Below are 18,412 nucleotides of genomic sequence, written 5' to 3' on the forward strand. Positions count from 1 at the left end.
TGGCAAGGCCGCCGCCAAGCAGGATTGAACAGACTGTCGCGTCGGGCCCCCACCGGAGCACCCCGGTGGGAGGCCAGCTGACGAAGTTCGTCAGCGTGTGGGAGTCCATCTCCACCGACCGTTGGGTGCTGGATGCACACTCTCGAATTTCTAAAGAAGTGCCCCCGCATTCCTCCCGTGGCCAGGAAGGAAAACCACGTCCCTCAACTGCTGTTAGAGGTAAGGGCGATGCTCAAAAGAAAAGGGGCCATCGAGCTCGTCCCAAAGAGGCTCTGGGGCTCCGGAGTATACTCAAGATTCTTCCTCGTCAGAAAGAAGACAGGAGGATGGCGTCCCATCCTGGACCTGCGTCGACTAAACAAATACATCAAGGCACAGAAGTTCCGGATGGTCACCCTCCAGCACGTGCTGGGCCAGCTGGAGGAAGGCGACTTTCTATCGTCTTTGGATTTGGAGGATGCATACTTTCACATCCCCATTCTAAAAGGACACAGAATGTTTCTCAGGTTCTTAGTCCAAGGACGGCACTACCAGTTCAAGGCCCTCCCATTCGGATTGAAGTCGGCACCCAGGCTGTTCACCAAGTGCCTGGCACCAGTGGCGGCGCGACTGCGCCTGCAGGGGTCCACATCTACCCCTACCTGGACGATTGGCTCATCCAAGCAAGAACGAGGGAACTCGCCGTCGAACACACAGCGATGACCATCCGGCTGCTCACGGACCTGGGATTCTCCATCAACTTCCCCAAATCCCACCTGGTTCCGTCGCAGGTGGCGCAGCTTCTGGGAGCCAAGCTCGATACAGTAGCGCGATTGGCCTTGCCGTCGGAGGAAAGGACGAAGGCCATCCTGGGAAAGATGCAGCGTCTGCTGGCCACGGACGTGGCCAAGGTGAGGTCCATCAAGTCCCTTCTCGGGATGATGTATCATGCATCTATCTGGTGCGCCTGTGCATGCTTCGGATGCGTCCTCTACAGGAGTTCCTCGACGCCCGTTGGATTCAAGCGGCGGGCAGTTTCGAGGACAAGATCTCGCTCGACAAGGTCTTCCACCAAGCAATTCGGTGGTGGGGCACCCGCATGCATCTCGCGGCGGGCACTGACTTTCAGACCCCAGCATACCAGTTGACGGTGACGACGGATGCCTCCCTGGAGGGGTGGGGAGTGCACACCGGAGATCTTCACGCGAGAGGCCTTTGGCTCCCGGAGGAGAGGCCGCTCCACATCAACATACTGGAGCTCCGAGCAGTGTTCTGGGCCCTCAGGTCGTTCCTCCTGTCCCTCAAGGGCAAGGTGGTGAGGATCTTCACCGACAACACCACCACAATGTTCTACATCCGGAAGCAGGGAGAAACCAGATCCCCAGCCCTGTCCAAGGAAGCCCAGGATCTGTGGCATTGGGCCGTTGCCCTTGGGATGTTTCTGGTACCGATTCATCTAGCAGGGATAAATAAACACCATTGCCGACTCACTCAGCAGGGAGCTGCGCTCGTGCCACGAGTGGGAACTACGCCAGGATCAAGTGGATCGACTCTTCCAGCGATGGGGCAAACCCCAAATCGACCTGTTCGCGACGGTGACGAACTCCAAGTGCCAGAGGTCCGCCAGCAGGTTTCCGCAGCCGAGGAGCATGGACGATGCTTTCTCGTTCCCCTGGGACGGCCTGTTCCTGTATGCGTTCCCTCCGTTGCCGTTGCTACTCAGACTCGTCAACCAACTCAAGAGGTCCCGGTGCAGGATGATCCTCGTCGCACTGGCGTGGCCGAGACAGATCTGGTTCCCGGACCTTCTGGACTTGTCGGCGTCCCCACCAGTCAGACTGCCGACGGATGCAGATCGTCTCTCCAGAGAAGGAGGCGCCATTCTTCATCACGACCCGGAGTCGCTGAACTTGCAGGCCTGGCTCCTGCAGCACTAGAGTTTGGAGGGTACGATATCCCGGCGGACTGCAAAGAGGTTCTTGCAAAGGCAAGGGCGTCCTCAACTCTCAGGTGCTATGGGCATAAGTGGAAGAGGTTCTCTGTCTGGTGCCGTGCACAGATGATTAACCCTCTACGGATTACGGCCCCTCAGGTGCTACCGTGCCTACTGTCGCTGGCCAAGGCAGGACTAGCGCATGCTTCCATCAAAGATACACCTGGCAGCGATATCCTGATACACCAGAACTACAGGACGGCCATCCCTGTGATCTCATCACCTGGTGAAGGAATTTATGAAAGGACTGGTCCAATCGTTCCCACCGGTGAAGGCTCCGGCCCCGGCGTGGGAGCTCAATGTGGTGCTGACCAGGCTCATGGGGGCGCCATTCGAGCCTCTGCATTCGGCACCATTGAAGTTCCTGTCGTGGAAGGCAGCATTTCTTGTGGCCATCACCTCCGCACGACGAGTGGGAGAGATCCAGGCCCTATCCTGCAAGCCTCCATACTTGACTTTTCACGAGATGAGGGTGGTACTGAGGACGCACCCCTCCTTTATGCCCAAAGTGCCGTCGGACTTCCACCTCAACGAGCCCTTGGTGTTGCCAGTTTTCTTCCCGTCGCCTTTGTCACCGACCGAGAGGACTTTGCACTCGCTGGATGTAGCGAGAGCACTGAAGTTCTACGTGGACCGCACAAAGAGTTTTCAGAAGACGTCACAGTTGTTTGTGAACTTTGGACCTGTGAACCAAGGGAAGGCTCTCTCGAAGGCTTCCATTTGAAGATGGCTCTCCGGCTACATCATGCACTGTCACCGGTTGGCAAACCGACGGTTGCCCGGCTGTCCGAGAGCCCATTCGACCAGAGCGATCGCTGCTACCACAGCATTCTTGTCTGGTGTGCCCCTGCTGGACATCTGCAGGGCTGCTACGAGTCCAGAGTCGGCCAAGCAGTGCTGCGCAACCTGTTCGCCTGAAGGTGGGCCTGGTGAGGAGGTAAGAGTTGCTTAATGTTGAGTTTATGTGATGCTTAATATTGATCCTTTGCCACCTCCCGTGCTTGTGCATGTGTGTACTACTATGTATTCTTGTATTCATGAGCATGTGAATCCATGCCAGACCCCATGCTGGAGAAGGAACAAGTTACTTACCTGTAACTGTTGTTCTCCAGCATGGGTCTGGCATGGATTCACATGTGAACCCTCCCTCCTACCCCTCTGCTGCTCTTAGCTTGGCCATACTGCCACTTCACGTGCTACCAAATCTGAGGATGGCTGCCAGGGGCGGGACTTAGGGAGAGGGCAGTCATTGGCTGGGGCAGTATGACCCAGAGGCCAGTGATTGGTTACTACTAAGAAAGACAGATCAGAAACGAAACTGATACTGAGTTTTTCCTTACCGAGGATTCCCAGCCTGACGACAGGGAATATTCATGAGCATGTGAATCCATGCCAGACCCATGCTGGAGAACAACAGTTTTTTTTTTTAATATATTTTTATTTTATTTTTAAGGTCCAACAAACACACTACAACCGTTTCAAAACATAGAAAGCATCATATTTCAACACATTTCCAAACTCCCCAACTACCCCCTCCCCCTTTAAACTAGAGCCAGTTCTCACAAATTATTTACGGGAACATCACTGGGTGGCACACTACCTAGACTGCCATCAACCGGGTCCTCTGTCTCCTTGTCACCCTGGTGAGGGTTTGCCAACGAGGCCACCGATTGCCGCCAGGCCAACAAGGGCCCTACTTCTTCTTCGCCCCCCCCCCTGGTGACCGCTTCAAACCAGACTACGGATTCAGCTTCCGCCCATCTCAAGAGGTCTGTCCACCACAACTCCACCCTGGGTCTATGGGTCGCCTTCCAGCCCATGGCGATCCTACGTTTGGCCAAGACATAGGCCAGTTCCTTCATCTTGCTTATGTGTTTCAAATGCCGGGGTCTAGGGAAGAGTCCAAGCAAGCATGACCAGGCTGATTCCACATCCAGCACTACCCCCCCGCCAGCCAGTTTCGTCTTGACCTCATTCCAAAATCTATGCACCTCCGGGCAAGCCCAAAACATGTGTAGCAGTCCCGCGTTCACCTCCCCACACCTGGGGCATTGCTGTATAGCTGATCCCCCAAACTTTGCAATCTTCCCGGGGGTTAAATAAGCCCTGTGGGTAACATACAACTGAAGATGTTGGAATCTAGCATTGCGGGACACCTTTTTATGGTACCTCTGGGCCCGTTCCCACTGCCCATCCGTCATGGGTCCTCCCACCTCCTCCTCCCAATCTTGTCTCAATTGGAGCAACTCCTTCCCTGCCCTTGCCCGCAGGAGCTCATATATCCTCGATATTTCGTGCCCGCCCTCCGATACATTATACAGGGTTTCCAGGGAGGCATCTGGATCCTCCGCGAGCACTGTCTCCGGCCATCTTTCTCTAGTCTTTTTCACCAGCCTAGTGTAGGTTATATATTGGCCACCATGTACTCCCGTCTCTTCCTGCAGCTGCTGAAAGTCCACCGCCTCCCCTTCCTGCCATATGTCCCCGAGGGTGGCTAGGCCTACCTGTTCCCAATATCTGCGGACCGATTCAAGTAGTTGGGAGTCGCTCCCACACAGAGCCCTGGAGAACAACAGTTAAAGGTAAGTAACTTGTTCCTTATGCCAAACCTTGAAGCTGCCAAGCTGCTGATCTGCATTTTGGCAATTTGTCTGTGCCCATTCTTGCCTGCGTGGATGACACGGTCTTGATAGCGAGGACGCGAGTGCACTGCAAAGGTGTGATAGATGCTTACACTGAATGCACGTGCAGTCTGAAACTAGAAGTCAATGTGACCAAATCGGCAGTGATGATTTCTGAGCCCCGCTTTCTTCCAGACGGGCAGGATACTCTCTCTCTCTTTTTGATTACCTGGGCATGACTTTCATCACCTGGTTATCTTGTAAAGACCACTGCACTAAGCGAGCGAACTGCACGGCGCAGGCCATTGATGGAATCCATCTATTCGCTAAATCCTATAGATCTCCCCAAATTGAGATTATATTAAAAATGTACAATGCCAAAGCTATTGCCACTGCCAAATATGGTGTGGGCCGCTGGGGATTTGGGAACCTGTCACAGTTACAGGTTAGCGAAAACGAGTTCTTGAAGCAGTTGCTGGCCTTGCCACAGTCTGCTGCCAATTTTGCTGTTCATCAGGAATTAGGGCTCAAATGGGTGGAGGACGAGTTCAATTAGAAACCTTTGTACCTGTGGTTACGTATCTGGCTAAATCCTAAAGCTGCTCTCTCATCCAATTATTTATTGGATTCTGAACTCTTGAGAAAAATATGTTTTGCCATTCCTTGGTTCGCACATGTCCAGAAACTAGCAACTATGATCAATGGCGGTTCTCTGTATACTAATCCTGTTATTAAATGAGCGTGAGTGCAAATATACCAAAACAGACTTCGGCCAGATTTAGAGGGAAGAAGTAGAATTAATGAAAACTGCGACTCGCCAATATATCTTACTGTCCTCGAATTCTCCTCAAAATGATGCGTTATATACTAAGCTTTTAAACGAGCGTGGTTTGAGTACTATAGCTTAGTTAGTGCACCTTGGGTTTCGGGTGATTCAGAGAATGTCATGTGTGAATTGTCTAATCATGGTCTGGATGATTTTTTACACTTGCTGTTTTGTTTTCCTTTGTACGACTGTGCTCGCAAATGTACTAAGGTACCTTTGTTCCGCAATTTTAACTTCCATCAATTTAGGCCCGCAATGCTTTTGCTGATGCTTTTGCTGGTGCTTTTGCTGGTGCTTTTGCTGGTGCTTTTGCTGGTGCTTTTGCTGGTGCTTTTGCTGGTGCTGGTGCTTGTGCTTGTGCTGGTGCTTGTGCTGGTGCTGATGCTGCTCTGATCTCTTGCGCGTTACTGACCTATATCAGGTCAGCATTAGCAATTAGGAAAAAGCATTTAATGAACTCTTAATTGCTTGTTTTATATGAAACTTCTCTTGAATCTTTCTAGTCTGGAGTTGCTGATTGGAAGTTTTGTACCTATTTATACATAAGATTGTGATATTGATTTTATTTTACACATTATTGATTTTTTGGTATTCTTTACCGAAATAAATCATAGATGACTGACTGTGGGCTACTGGCCATGACCACTGTCCACATTGAGCAGGGCATGGCCTTTGTCCAGGCCATCAACAGTAGCCATTGGGCCTGGCCTTAGGCTAGATCCAGTAACCACCTTACCCCATAGCAGTCCTGTGGGCCACGGGCCATGCCCACTGGCCATACCGCGTGGTGACATAGCTTCCAACACTTGCTGAATCTGAAGGTCTTTGTTGCATTAAACCATCACCTTAACATCACCTCAACTGAGGGTTTTGTTATGCTGGATCTTGCACCCTCAGTGGCACTAAGGTTGTCAGATGTGCCAAGGTCAATATTGCCAGTATGTTTCTAAACTAAGCATTATGGCATGTTTCCCCATTACTGGGGCATGGACCACTTTCCATGGCCAGTGGCACTTTGCATGAATACAGGACCAGAACACGAATGTGTGCAACATGTAGGGTTACATCATACATTTTGAAAATATTTTCCACGACCGCCTTAAATGTTCTCGCAACGTTTTACCCTGTGAATATACAGCAAGAATTTACTGTGAAATGACGGTGATAATTGAACTTAATGTCTTGCTGCAAGAATGCCAGGTGGCAGGCAAGACTGTCTCATTACAGTGATGCACTTCAAAAAAGCATTTCTTTAGAGAACATCATTCTCGTGAATAGAAGGAAAAGGAATAAAAGAAATGTGATCACTAGCCAAGCCCACCGGAAGCCCTCTAACTTCACGGATGGTACTGCTCCAGCCGCCCCACCCCCTGAAGGTAAACGTCCCCTTTTTCCCCTCTAATAATATCGTTTTCAGAATGTTCTGAGAATGGCTTGCATCAGTGGAAAACAAAAGACACCTTTCATTTCTGAAAAGCCTCACTTGCCACAATGCACCATGGGTGACAGGTAAATGATATGGGTGCTCAGGGCACCCTATTCGCTGCCGAATCATTTTTTTAAACTACTGGATTGATTTATGCCAAACCACCAAAAGACACATCTGCGCCGTTTTTAGCCCAAATTGTTTTGAATTTGGAACAAGTCCGTCCAGAGGTTTTTGCTTTGCGCCTATTCAATGAATGCACATGTACGCCTTTAGGAAACCAAAAAGGTGAATAACAAACCATGTTTCATTGTTTTATAACTTTGAAACCATTGGGGGAATTTTCACCAACCTTTCCAATTTTTGGAAAATATCACACAAAAAGCATCTTTGGAAAATTTCATGCTGTTATTACCCATAGAATTTTCACAAAATTAATGGATTATAGGTTTACCCGTTACTATACGTTGGCCCCCATTACGGGTGAGCCGGTTCGGTAAAAATGCCAGTACTACCGGCTCCAGACTTTTTTTTCAGGACCGACTCACTCCGCGGCTGCCTGTAGGGGCAGTGGTCTGACCTTCCGGGAGTTCAGGCCCCTACCGGCAGATAAATAACTGAATCACCATCACCGTTAACAGCGGTGCCGATGATTCAGTAGTTCCCATCCCATGGAGTCCTATTGGACTCGATGAAATGGGAACTTACTGCCGTTCCTGGCACTGGGATATCGGGCACCAGTAACGTTAAGGCGAGTTTGCCGGTAACCCGCCGGTAGGACAAGCGGGGTACCCACAAACTCGTAATGAGGGCCATGTTTTCCCTATATTGATATGATATGGCATTTATTAACGCACCTATACACAAGTGTTTCAAGGCGCGACGAAGCAAGGGAGGGGAAACGGAGAGAAGATAGAGACAACGGTCCTACTAGATCAGGTGACATTGAGAAGTGCAGGGGAAGAGGGGATGGGAAAAGTGTGAGGGCGAGGGGGAAGGAGGAGGCGGAAGTGCAGTACATAGGATAAACAATAAATAAATTAAAACAATAGATAAGAATAATGAATAAGAACTGCGGCCAGCAGGTGGCAGTAGAGATGCAGAAACAGCCCCAGAGTGCAAGAGTTACCAGGGGGGCAGTGCAGGTGTGCAACAGGCGGGGGAGGACCTAGGCCCGAGAACAGAGGGTAGCCACGTGACCAGTGCAGTTTCAGTTTCAGCCAGGAGATCAGCAGGGGAGAGGAGGAGAGAAAGCAGAAGCAAAGAGGAAGGTCTTGAGGTGCTTCCGGAACCGGAGATGGTTCTCCTCAGTTTTCAGGGAGGCAGGGAGGCTGTTCCAGAGGGACGCCCCAGCCGAAGAAAGAGACCTACCACCAAATCGTTGCTTGGAGCAGTATTCTATTCTAGCTCCGCTCCTCCATTGGGAATGTGATCTATCCTGGCCGCAGCATAGTTTTGCAGGGATTGAACCCCCCGCATGGCGAGGCTGTACTTATTTTTATGAAGCTATATTCTGAGCTGGTTGAGTGCAAGAACAGCAATGGGTAGCTTAGAAAACGTGTACTGTCCCATTCATCAGAGGCCCTGCCCTGCTGATGAATTGGCACCTGAATACTGCATGTTGGCTGCAGCTGTCTCCCTGTCCTAAGCTCTGATGTCTTTGCACTCCGTAGGCCTGAGCTGGTTGTGAAGAAGTTGCGATACTATGCACGGTTTATCGTAGTTTGCCTGCTGCTGAACAAACTGGACATTGTGAAGGAACTGGTCAAGGTAAGCACTTGCCGCCCGGGAGCTGTTTAGGTTGCACCAGACGCTGCACTACACACAGAACGTCTGTGGCTTGTAATTTATGAAGAATGGGATTACATCTTAATTGCTTTACCATTAAACTATATGTCCAGGGATTTAAATGATCCAATGTTTTACTGTGCCGCACAATGTTCTGAAAGTAGGCCAATTCTGTCCCATTGTTTGTCCTTTTTTATCTCATGGCAACAATCTTTCTTGTAACTTGACTATCACAAGGTACTGAATTAGAGAAGAGACATTCACCCTGTTTTTAAAATGTTCCCGCATGGCACTAAATTACGTGCAATAATCCTTACCAAATGGCAAACAGATGGTTTTACAGCATAGAGGTTCCTCCTAGAATATGACTCACCTCGGTGATATGATAGGGTATTTATAACGCGCTTAATACCCAGAGGTTTCTAAGCGCGGACCTGGGGATCGAACCTCTTGCTTACAAGTCGAGCACATTGCCCCTGAGCTATCCTCCCAGCAGCAGGGTATGTGGTGCTGCGATTCAGCTACTAACCTACATCTCCACACCTCATGTGCTGTCACCATCAGACCCTTTCATGCGCCAAACTCCACTTGTTATGAGATGACGGCTTACCCAGAATGCACCAGGTGCCGGTCAGAGTCCATCTTTCTGCTTGATATGCATAACTACAACTTCAATATAAACCCCAGCCATGGCGTATTGGTTGTGTGAAACTCATTTCCTTCGCTGGGGCTGGACCTTGGAGTCTGTGATTGCTCGCCATTCAATAGATGAAAGCAGATCTGTGTCCCCTTGTCTGCCATGGCAGGCCGGGTAACCGGTAAAGAGTCTAATCACCCATTGTTTCACCTCTTAGTGTGAGTGCATACAATTAACCTGTTTTGTAAATTAATATTTCTTATTGGCAATCGAAGAAAAGAAAACTAAAAGCCCACACGGAAAGCCAAGAGTTGTACCTTATAGATGTTTGGGTTGCCCCACCTCCCGCCCATACCTCCATTTGCTGAAGCTTATGTGACTTGAACGTGGGCTAATGCTGATTAACTTGCCGCTTACTCTGAAGCTGTACATTCACTCCTCTTAAAACATCCTGAGACTGTCGTTTTTGTGTTCAAGTACCTTTACTTGTGGGGGTTGAGGAGTTCACCATCTGATTTTAGCAGAAGCAGGAATCTACTTGCAGTACCTATAGTGTCTACAATCAGCCACTTGTTTCCATGCATTCATCCTTTATATCCAAGGCTGTTTTGCTGTTCTCATGGCTTTTAGTGTGGCTTGGGACGCAAGTGTGACACACATCACTTATGTCCATCCTTACTGCAGCGGCAGAGAATGCGCACTGTCTGCCCAGGTCCCACTCTCTAATCTCATACCAAGAACATAGCAAGCCTCATTGATCTCTGTGGAACACTGCATGTAATTGAACCCACACACCTGCTATTGAGAAACATGCTCCCCGCTCTTCACTCAAGCCCTTTGTTGTATCCGTTCAGGAGCTGTCGGATGAAATTGAAGATTACACTCACCGCTTCAACACGGAGGATCAGGTGGAGTGGAACCTTGTGCTGCAGGAGGTGGCCGCCTTCATAGAGGTGAGTTGCGGGAGGCTCTGGTTGGTGGGGAGACGGGCGCCTTCATAGAGGTGAGTTGCGGGAGGCTCTGGTTGGTGGGGAGGTGGCCGCCTTCATAGAGGTGAGTTGCGGGAGGCTCTGGTTGGTAGGGAGGTGGCCGCCTTCATAGATGTGAGTTGCGGGAGGCTCTGGTTGGTGGGGAGGTGGCCTCCTTCATAGATGTGAGTTGCGGGAGGCTCTGGTTGGTGGGGAGGTGGCCGCCTTCATAGATGTGAGTTGCGGGAGGCTCTGGTTGGTGGGGAGGTGGCCGCCTTCATAGATGTGAGTTGCGGGAGGCTCTGGTTTGTGGGGAGGTGGCCGCCTTCATAGATGTGAGTTGCGGGAGGCTCTGGTTGGTGGGGAGGTGGCCGCCTTCATAGATGTGAGTTGCGGGAGGTTCTGGTTGGTGGGGAGGTGGCCGCCTTCATAGAGGTGAGTTGCCCGAGGTTCTGGTTAGTGGGGAGGTGGCCGCCTTCATAGAAGTGAGTTGCGGGAGGTTCTGGTTGGTGGGGAGGTGGCCGCCTTCATAGAGGTGAGTTGCGGGAGGCTCTGGTGGTGGGGAGGTGGCCGCCTTCATAGAGGTGAGTTGCGGGAGGCTCTGGTTGGTGGGGAGGTGGCCGCCTTCATAGATGTGAGTTGCGGGAGGCTCTGGTTGGTGGGGAGGTGGCCGCCTTCATAGATGTGAGTTGCGGGAGGCTCTGGTTGGTGGGGAGGCGCCTTCATAGAGGTGAGTTGCGGGAGGTTCTGGTTGGTGGGGAGGTGGCCGCCTTCATGGAGGTGAGTTGCGGGAGGTTCTGGTTAGTGGGGAGGTGGCCGCCTTCATGGAGGTGAGTTGCGGGAGGTTCTGGTTGGTGGGGAGGTTGCCGCCTTCATAGAGGTGAGTTGCGGGAGGTTCTGGTTGGTTGGGAGGTTGCCGCCTTCATAGAGGTGAGTTGCGGGAGGTTCTGGTTGGTTGGGAGGTGGCTGCCTTCATAGAGGTGAGTTGCGGGAGGTTCTGGTTGGTGGGGAGGTGGCTGCCTTCATAGATGTGAGTTGCGGGAGGCTCTGGTTGGTGGGGAGGCGGGCGCCTTCATAGAGTTGAGTTGCGGGAGGCTCTGGTTGGTGGGGAGGTGGCTGCCTTCATAGAGGTGAGTTGCGGGAGGTTCTGGTTAGTGGGGAGGTGGCCGCCTTCATAGAGGTGAGTTGCGGGAGGTTCTGGTTGGTGGGGAGGTGGCCGCCTTCATAGAGGTGAGTTGCGGGAGGTTCTGGTTAGTGGGGAGGTGGCCGCCTTCATAGAGGTGAGTTGCGGGAGGTTCTGGTTGGTGGGGAGGTGGCTGCCTTCATAGAGGTGAGTTGCGGGAGGTTCTGGTTGGTGGGGAGGTGGCTGCCTTCATAGAGGTGAGTTGCGGGAGGTTCTGGTTAGTGGGGAGGTGGCCGCCTTCATAGAGGTGAGTTGCGGGAGGTTCTGGTTAGTGGGGAGGTGGCTGCCTTCATAGAGGTGAGTTGCGGGAGGTTCTGGTTAGTGGGGAGGTGGCTGCCTTCATAGAGGTGAGTTGCGGGAGGCTCTGGTTGGTGGGGAGGTGGTCGCCTTCATAGATGTGAGTTGCGGGAGGCTCTGGTTGGTGGGGAGGTGGCCGCCTTCATAGATGTGAGTTGCGGGAGGCTCTGGTTGGTGGGGAGGTGGCCGCCTTCATAGATGTGAGTTGCGGGAGGCTCTGGTTGGTGGGGAGGTGGCCGCCTTCATAGATGTGAGTTGCGGGAGGCTCTGGTTGGTGGGGAGGCGGGCGCCTTCATAGAGTTGAGTTGCGGGAGGCTCTGGTTGGTGGGGAGGTGGCTGCCTTCATAGAGGTGAGTTGCGGGAGGTTCTGGTTAGTGGGGAGGTGGCCGCCTTCATAGAGGTGAGTTGCGGGAGGTTCTGGTTGGTGGGGAGGTGGCCGCCTTCATAGAGGTGAGTTGCGGGAGGTTCTGGTTAGTGGGGAGGTGGCCGCCTTCATAGAGGTGAGTTGCGGGAGGTTCTGGTTGGTGGGGAGGTGGCCGCCTTCATAGAGGTGAGTTTCGGGAGGTTCTGGTTAGTGGGGAGGTGGCTGCCTTCATAGAGGTGAGTTGCGGGAGGTTCTGGTTGGTGGGGAGGTGGCCGCCTTCATAGAGGTGAGTTGCGGGAGGTTCTGGTTAGTGGGGAGGTGGCCGCCTTCATAGAGGTGAGTTGCGGGAGGCTCTGGTTGGTGGGGAGGTGGCCGCCTTCATAGAGGTGAGTTGCGGGAGGCTCTGGTTGGTGGGGAGGTGGCCGCCTTCATAGAGGTGAGTTGCGGGAGGCTCTGGTTGGTGGGGAGGTGGCCGCCTTCATAGATGTGAGTTGCGGGAGGCTCTGGTTGGTGGGGAGGTGGCCGCCTTCATAGATGTGAGTTGCGGGAGGCTCTGGTTGGTGGGGAGCTGGCCGCCTTCATAGATGTGAGTTGCGGGAGGCTCTGGTTGGTGGGGAGGTGGCCGCCTTCATAGATGTGAGTTGCGGGAGGCTCTGGTTGGTGGGGAGGCGGGCGCCTTCATAGAGTTGAGTTGCGGGAGGCCCTGGTTGGTGGGGAGGTGGCTGCCTTCATAGAGGTGAGTTGCGGGAGGTTCTGGTTGGTGGGGAGGTGGCCGCCTTCATAGAGGTGAGTTGCGGGAGGTTCTGGTTAGTGGGGAGGTGGCCGCCTTCATAGAGGTGAGTTGCGGGAGGTTCTGGTTGGTGGGGAGGTGGCCGCCTTCATAGAGGTGAGTTGCGGGAGGTTCTGGTTAGTGAGGAGGTGGCCGCCTTCATAGAGGTGAGTTGCGGGAGGCTCTGGTTGGTGGGGAGGTGGGCGCCTTCATAGATGTGAGTTGCGGGAGGCTCTGGTTGGTGGGGAGGCGGGCGCCTTCATAGAGGTGAGTTGCGGGAGGTTCTGGTTGGTGGGGAGGTGGCCGCCTTCATAGAGGTGAGTTGCGGGAGGTTCTGGTTAGTGGGGAGGTGGCCGCCTTCATAGAGGTGAGTTGCGGGAGGTTCTGGTTAGTGGGGAGGTGGCTGCCTTTATAGAGGTGAGTTGCGGGAGGTTCTGGTTAGTGGGGAGGTGGCTGCCTTCATAGAGGTGAGTTGCGGGAGGCTCTGGTTGGTGGGGAGGTGGGCGCCTTCATAGATGTGAGTTGCGGGAGGCTCTGGTTGGTGGGGAGGCGGGCGCCTTCATAGAGTTCAGTTGCGGGAGGCTCTGGTTGGTGGGGAGGCGGCCGCCTTCATAGAGGTGAGTTGCGGGAGGTTCTGGTTGGTGGGGAGGTGGCCGCCTTCATAGAGGTGAGTTGCGGGAGGTTCTGGTTAGTGGGGAGGTGGCTGCCTTCATAGAGGTGAGTTGCAGGAGGCTCTGGTTGGTGGGGAGGTGGTCGCCTTCATAGAGGTGAGCTGCGGGAGGTTCTGGTTAGTGGGGAGGTGGCTGCCTTCATAGAGGTGAGTTGCGGGAGGTTCTGGTTGGTGGGGAGGTGGCCGCCTTCATAGAGTTGAGTTGCGGAAGGTTCTGGTTGGTGGGGAGGTGGCCGCCTTCATAGAGGTGAGTTGCGGGAGGCTCTGGTTGGTTGGGAGGTGGCCGCCTTCATAGAGGTGAGTTGCGGGAGGTTCTGGTTGGTGGGGAGGTGGGCGCCTTCATAGATGTGAGTTGCAGGAGGCTGTGGTTGGTGGGGAGGTGGCCGCCTTCATAGAGGTGAGTTGCGGGAGGCTCTGGTTGGTGGAGAGGTGGCTGTCTTCATAGAGGTGAGTTGCGGGAGGCTCTGGTTGGTGGGGAGGTGGGCGCCTTCATAGATGTGAGTTGCGGGAGGCTCTGGTTGGTGGGGAGACGGGCGCCTTCATAGAGTTGAGTTGCGGGAGGCTCTGGTTGGTGGGGAGGCGGCCGCCTTCATAGAGGTGAGTTGCGGGAGGCTCTGATTGGTGGGGAGGTGGCTGCCTTCATAGAGGTGAGTTGCGGGAGGCTGTGGTTGGTGGGGAGGTGGGCGCCTTCATAGAGTTGAGTTGCGGGAGGTTCTGGTTGGTGGGGAGGAGGGCGCCTTCATAGAGGTGAGTTGCGGGAGGTTCTGGTTGGTGGCCGCCTTCATAGAGGTGAGTTGCGGGAGGTTCTGGTTGGTGGGGAGGTAGCCTCCTTCATAGAGGTGAGTTGCGGGAGGCTCTGGTTGGTGGGGAGGTGGCTGCCTTCATAGAGGTGAGTTGCGGGACCGTCTGGATGGTGGGGCAAAGTCTTTTGAAGTCCTTGGGGTCTTTTGGCTTGCATAGTTCAAGAGGGTTGCATAGCTTTGCAGTGTCATAAGAGACCCTACCCCCACGGCAAGCCGTCATCCTCGGAATGCATATTCTGATACTCCGTGTAAAGGCCATGGTCAATGCCACGGGTGCCAATCCCGTACTTGCATGCGTTATACAACATGTCTACATTTGACGGCTGATCAGTGGCATTTGCTGTGGACCAATGAAGGCTTTAAAGCACATTCAGAGCACAACCGTATCTTAGAGAATAGTTTAACCATCACTCTATAACAACCAAGACATAATAAATGTAAATAGGGCACACTTATTTTTTTTTTTATTCCGTTCCAGCCGAATAAATCGACTTTTCACAAACCAAACAGGATAATATCAAAAACCACAATACAAATTCATCTTATTATAAATACAGTTGCAAGCAAAAATAGATCTATTTTTATTTAGATAACATGATATAAAGTTAAAATTCACTTAACATTTCCACTCGGTACATTTCATTAGCAGGGGTTTGCCCCACACAGTTATTTGCACATGATATGCAACGTTATGTAGGTTGAGGCCAAGCAATTCTGTGCAGGCCGCCTCTCGTGGTTGGCATTAGCGCAAGGCATCGTGTTTAGTTGATAAGACTTTGAATGGAGTGCCACCCTCATTTCTAGTTTTATTTTGACACTGCAAAGCTACAGAGCTCTCTGTAGATCCATAGCAGGCTGCTTACTGACTTAAACCTTTCGCCTTCCACGTCCACCAACAAAGGGGGCTACTCCTCCCCAAACCTGTCCTTATAAGCATTACCCGGCCTCCCACCCCCCATTGTCACACCACCGCCCCCGGACAGCCCATACACCGTGCCCCAGTATTCGACCCATGTCCTTCTGACCCATGCCATCGTCTTCTCTGCCACCAGCCCTCCCTTTCTTCCCACTCGCCCATTTGCCAGGCGTCCTTTCCCCGTGCAGCTGCCTGCACCCCTAGCCCCCCAGCCGGTGGATCACCACGGCTGGTGGGGTCCCCACTAGGTGTGGGCGCCTCCAAGGCCTCCCTTAGCCCCCTGGCTTGCTGAAGTTTTGTAAATGAAGATTGGGTCCAACACCCAATAACCAGACCCGGATGCCTTGTTGTGTTTGCTTTAGTCCAATGAGCAGCAAGGATACTGCAGGGTGGAACGTGCCTAAGGTATTTTAAGAACGTCTAGTTGAGCTATTTGGTGTAGGGGATCATTCATTCAAGGCGGAGATGTGGACACATATTTCCACCTATGTAAAGATAAGTCATCCAGGACCAGTCTAGGTGCCAGAAGAAGGCGGCCAGCGTATGTATTAATACACCTGTGAAAGATCTAGACTTGGTGGACATTTTCTGGAAGCTCCAACAACTGACACTCCTCTAGAATTGTCTGTATATTTCTGTCAGAATTACAGTCTGAACAAATAATCAGTCATTCTCTCAAGCCTATATGTCTTTCAGACCATTGCCTTATAAATGTATGCTTGGTAGGAAGGAAACCAAAAACTCTTTAGTGAAGCTCGACAATAAACCGATCACTGTTCCTAAATCCTTTATTGATAAAACATACGCAGGCACAACTTAAAGGTTTTAAGCATTTTAATCTACAGTAGAGATGACGACTCAGGCTAACATTCGATGGGCCTCAATGACTGCATATAAAAGGCCCCTTATTGGAGTACTCTCTAAGAGCGAATAGAACACAGAGAACATATTTCCACCCTATAGGTCTTTTTCTGAATAGTTAGAAAACATCTTGTAAACCGTGCAGAAGTCCACTAGATCAGGCGGAGTGAGGCTGTCGGTACTGTGTCATTTTAGCAAATTCAATTAGAGAATGATTTTACAACGAAACTTTTATAAAGAAAAAATATCGATTTTATAATTTGTTTATGCAATTTTTGGGAATGTATTTATTTTTATTTTATTGATTTTTTTATTTGGGGGTCACCCAACCCCCTGTTTTCCTATGATTTTAACCCCACCCCTCCCCACCTGTTTTAACCCCTTACCCCACCCCATATATTTATCTTTTTTGAAAATTCTATTTTTTTTGATATTATGATTTTGTTATTAAAGTAATTCTCTGTTTTTTATTCATTAAAATCACTGGATTACAGGCATCAAAGCTTGCAAATAAATTTTGCTAAAAAACCCGAACCTAAATGGAAACGTACAGGCGATCTCTGTATTAAAAGTTGCACAAGATTGGGAAAGTGGCTGCAGAAGGCCCTAATCCTGTTAAAACACTTCGTAGTGCAAGTGGTATATTACTTGACAGCGAGTAAAGGGCAAGCATTTCAAATCTTACACGCTGCCATTGCTAGACAAGACCACACATGTTCACGATCTGGCAGGGGTGTTGCTCGGTCTGGAAAATATCCGGGGCTGCACTAATGTCAGGACTGTCGGAACTGGGGACTAGCTAGCCTTTTGGTTGTAGCCCTGAGCTTCTATCCGGGGCTACAACCAAAAGACCCAGGACTATAGCCCCCCCCCAGCAATCCCCTAGCAACGCCTCTGCGACCTGGCAGGGATAGCACCGTATGTACAGGAAGTTGTACCCTTAAACGAGAAAGACACTACCCAATAAATCAAGCTTGAAATAAACATTTTGAAAATGTGCAAAGTGGCAGGGCTAGTAGACATTTACAGAAGCTTCCGATGAGAACTGATTGTAATCCTGGTAGATCGGCGTATGGAGATAAACGAGGCCGGTAATGCCACCGACATTTGGACGAAATCAACAATTAGCATTTTTCCCGACAAAATCCCAGCACCTCCTCCCTGCACTTTGCCTATCGCACTTGCACGATCTGAATGACACAAGGCCTAGTTAGATCGTTTGTTTTGTCCATCCTCCCATGTCGTGTCGCGCCTAGAAACAGTTGTGTACAGGCGCGTTATAAATGACATATGATATCAAACATGTTGTACCTCATACGGACATATCCCATCACTGAATAATGACGCAAACTTCTTTTAACACAAATATATAACCAACTTACTTGCTACTTTCACCTTGGCATTAAGCAGTTGGAAAACGTTAAGGATCCTGGAAGTCCAAGCAGAAAGAGCATTCAGTCCAGTTAATTTGACTTCGTTTCTTTATAATTGAATTTTTGCAAATATTCTGCTGCTGCTGCTTCTATACGAAAGAGACAGTTAAAAATATGTCTTAGATTTAAATGATGTTGTTTGCAATTTACTGAGGCTACTGTGGTCAGTGGGACTTGCTTCCACTGACCGGACGTCCGACAGGACTGTAAGAGACTACATAAGCTCCTTACTAGCTGCAGCAGCAGAAGACCACGCATGCATGTGAGCCTGTCATTTGGTCGGGTGATCTTCTATAAGAGACTACATAAGCTCCTTACTAGTTGCAGCAGCAGAAGACCACGCATGCATGTGAGGCTGTCATCTGGCGGGGTGATCTTCTATAAGAGACTATATAAGCTCCTTAGTAGCAGCAGCAGACCACACATGCATGTGAGCCTGTCATTTGGCCAGGTGATCTTCTATAAGAGACTCTATAAGCTCCTTAGTAGCAGCAGCAGACCACACATGCATGTGAGCCTGTCATCTGGCCAGGTGATCTTCTATAAGAGACTATATAAGCTCCTTAGTAGCAGCAGCAGACCACGCATGCATGTGAGCCTGTCATCTGGCCGGGTGATCTTCTATAAGAGACTACATAAGCTCCTTAGTAGCAGCAGCAGACCACGCATGCATGTGAGCCTGTCATCTGGCCGGGTGATCTTCTATAAGAGACTACATAAGCTCCTTAGTAGCAGCAGTAGACCACACATGCATGTGAGCCTGTCATCTGGCGGGGTGATCTTCTATAAGAGACTACATAAGCTCCTTAGTAGCAGCAGTAGACCACACATGCATGTGAGGCTGTCATCTGGCTGGGCGATCGTCTATAAGAGACTAC

The 18,412-nt window shown here is 51.2% G+C and overlaps 1 protein-coding gene across 4 annotated transcripts in view; it reads left to right on the forward strand.

The window, feature by feature from the left end:
• Positions 1–18,412, forward strand: part of SCAI (suppressor of cancer cell invasion) — an 877,065-nt gene that overhangs the window by 606,790 nt on the left and 251,863 nt on the right. For all 4 annotated transcript variants that reach the window (XM_069609434.1, XM_069609437.1, XM_069609436.1 and 1 more), the window contains 2 exons: positions 8,519–8,615; positions 10,125–10,223. In XM_069609434.1, coding sequence (XP_069465535.1) covers positions 8,519–8,615; positions 10,125–10,223 — 196 coding nt within the window. The remainder of the gene's footprint in view (positions 1–8,518; positions 8,616–10,124; positions 10,224–18,412) is intronic.

The sequence above is a fragment of the Ambystoma mexicanum genome, chromosome 8, assembly GCF_040938575.1.
Source record: "Ambystoma mexicanum isolate Mex_15411 chromosome 8, UKY_AmexF1_1, whole genome shotgun sequence".
Classification (NCBI taxonomy): domain Eukaryota; kingdom Metazoa; phylum Chordata; class Amphibia; order Caudata; family Ambystomatidae; genus Ambystoma; species Ambystoma mexicanum.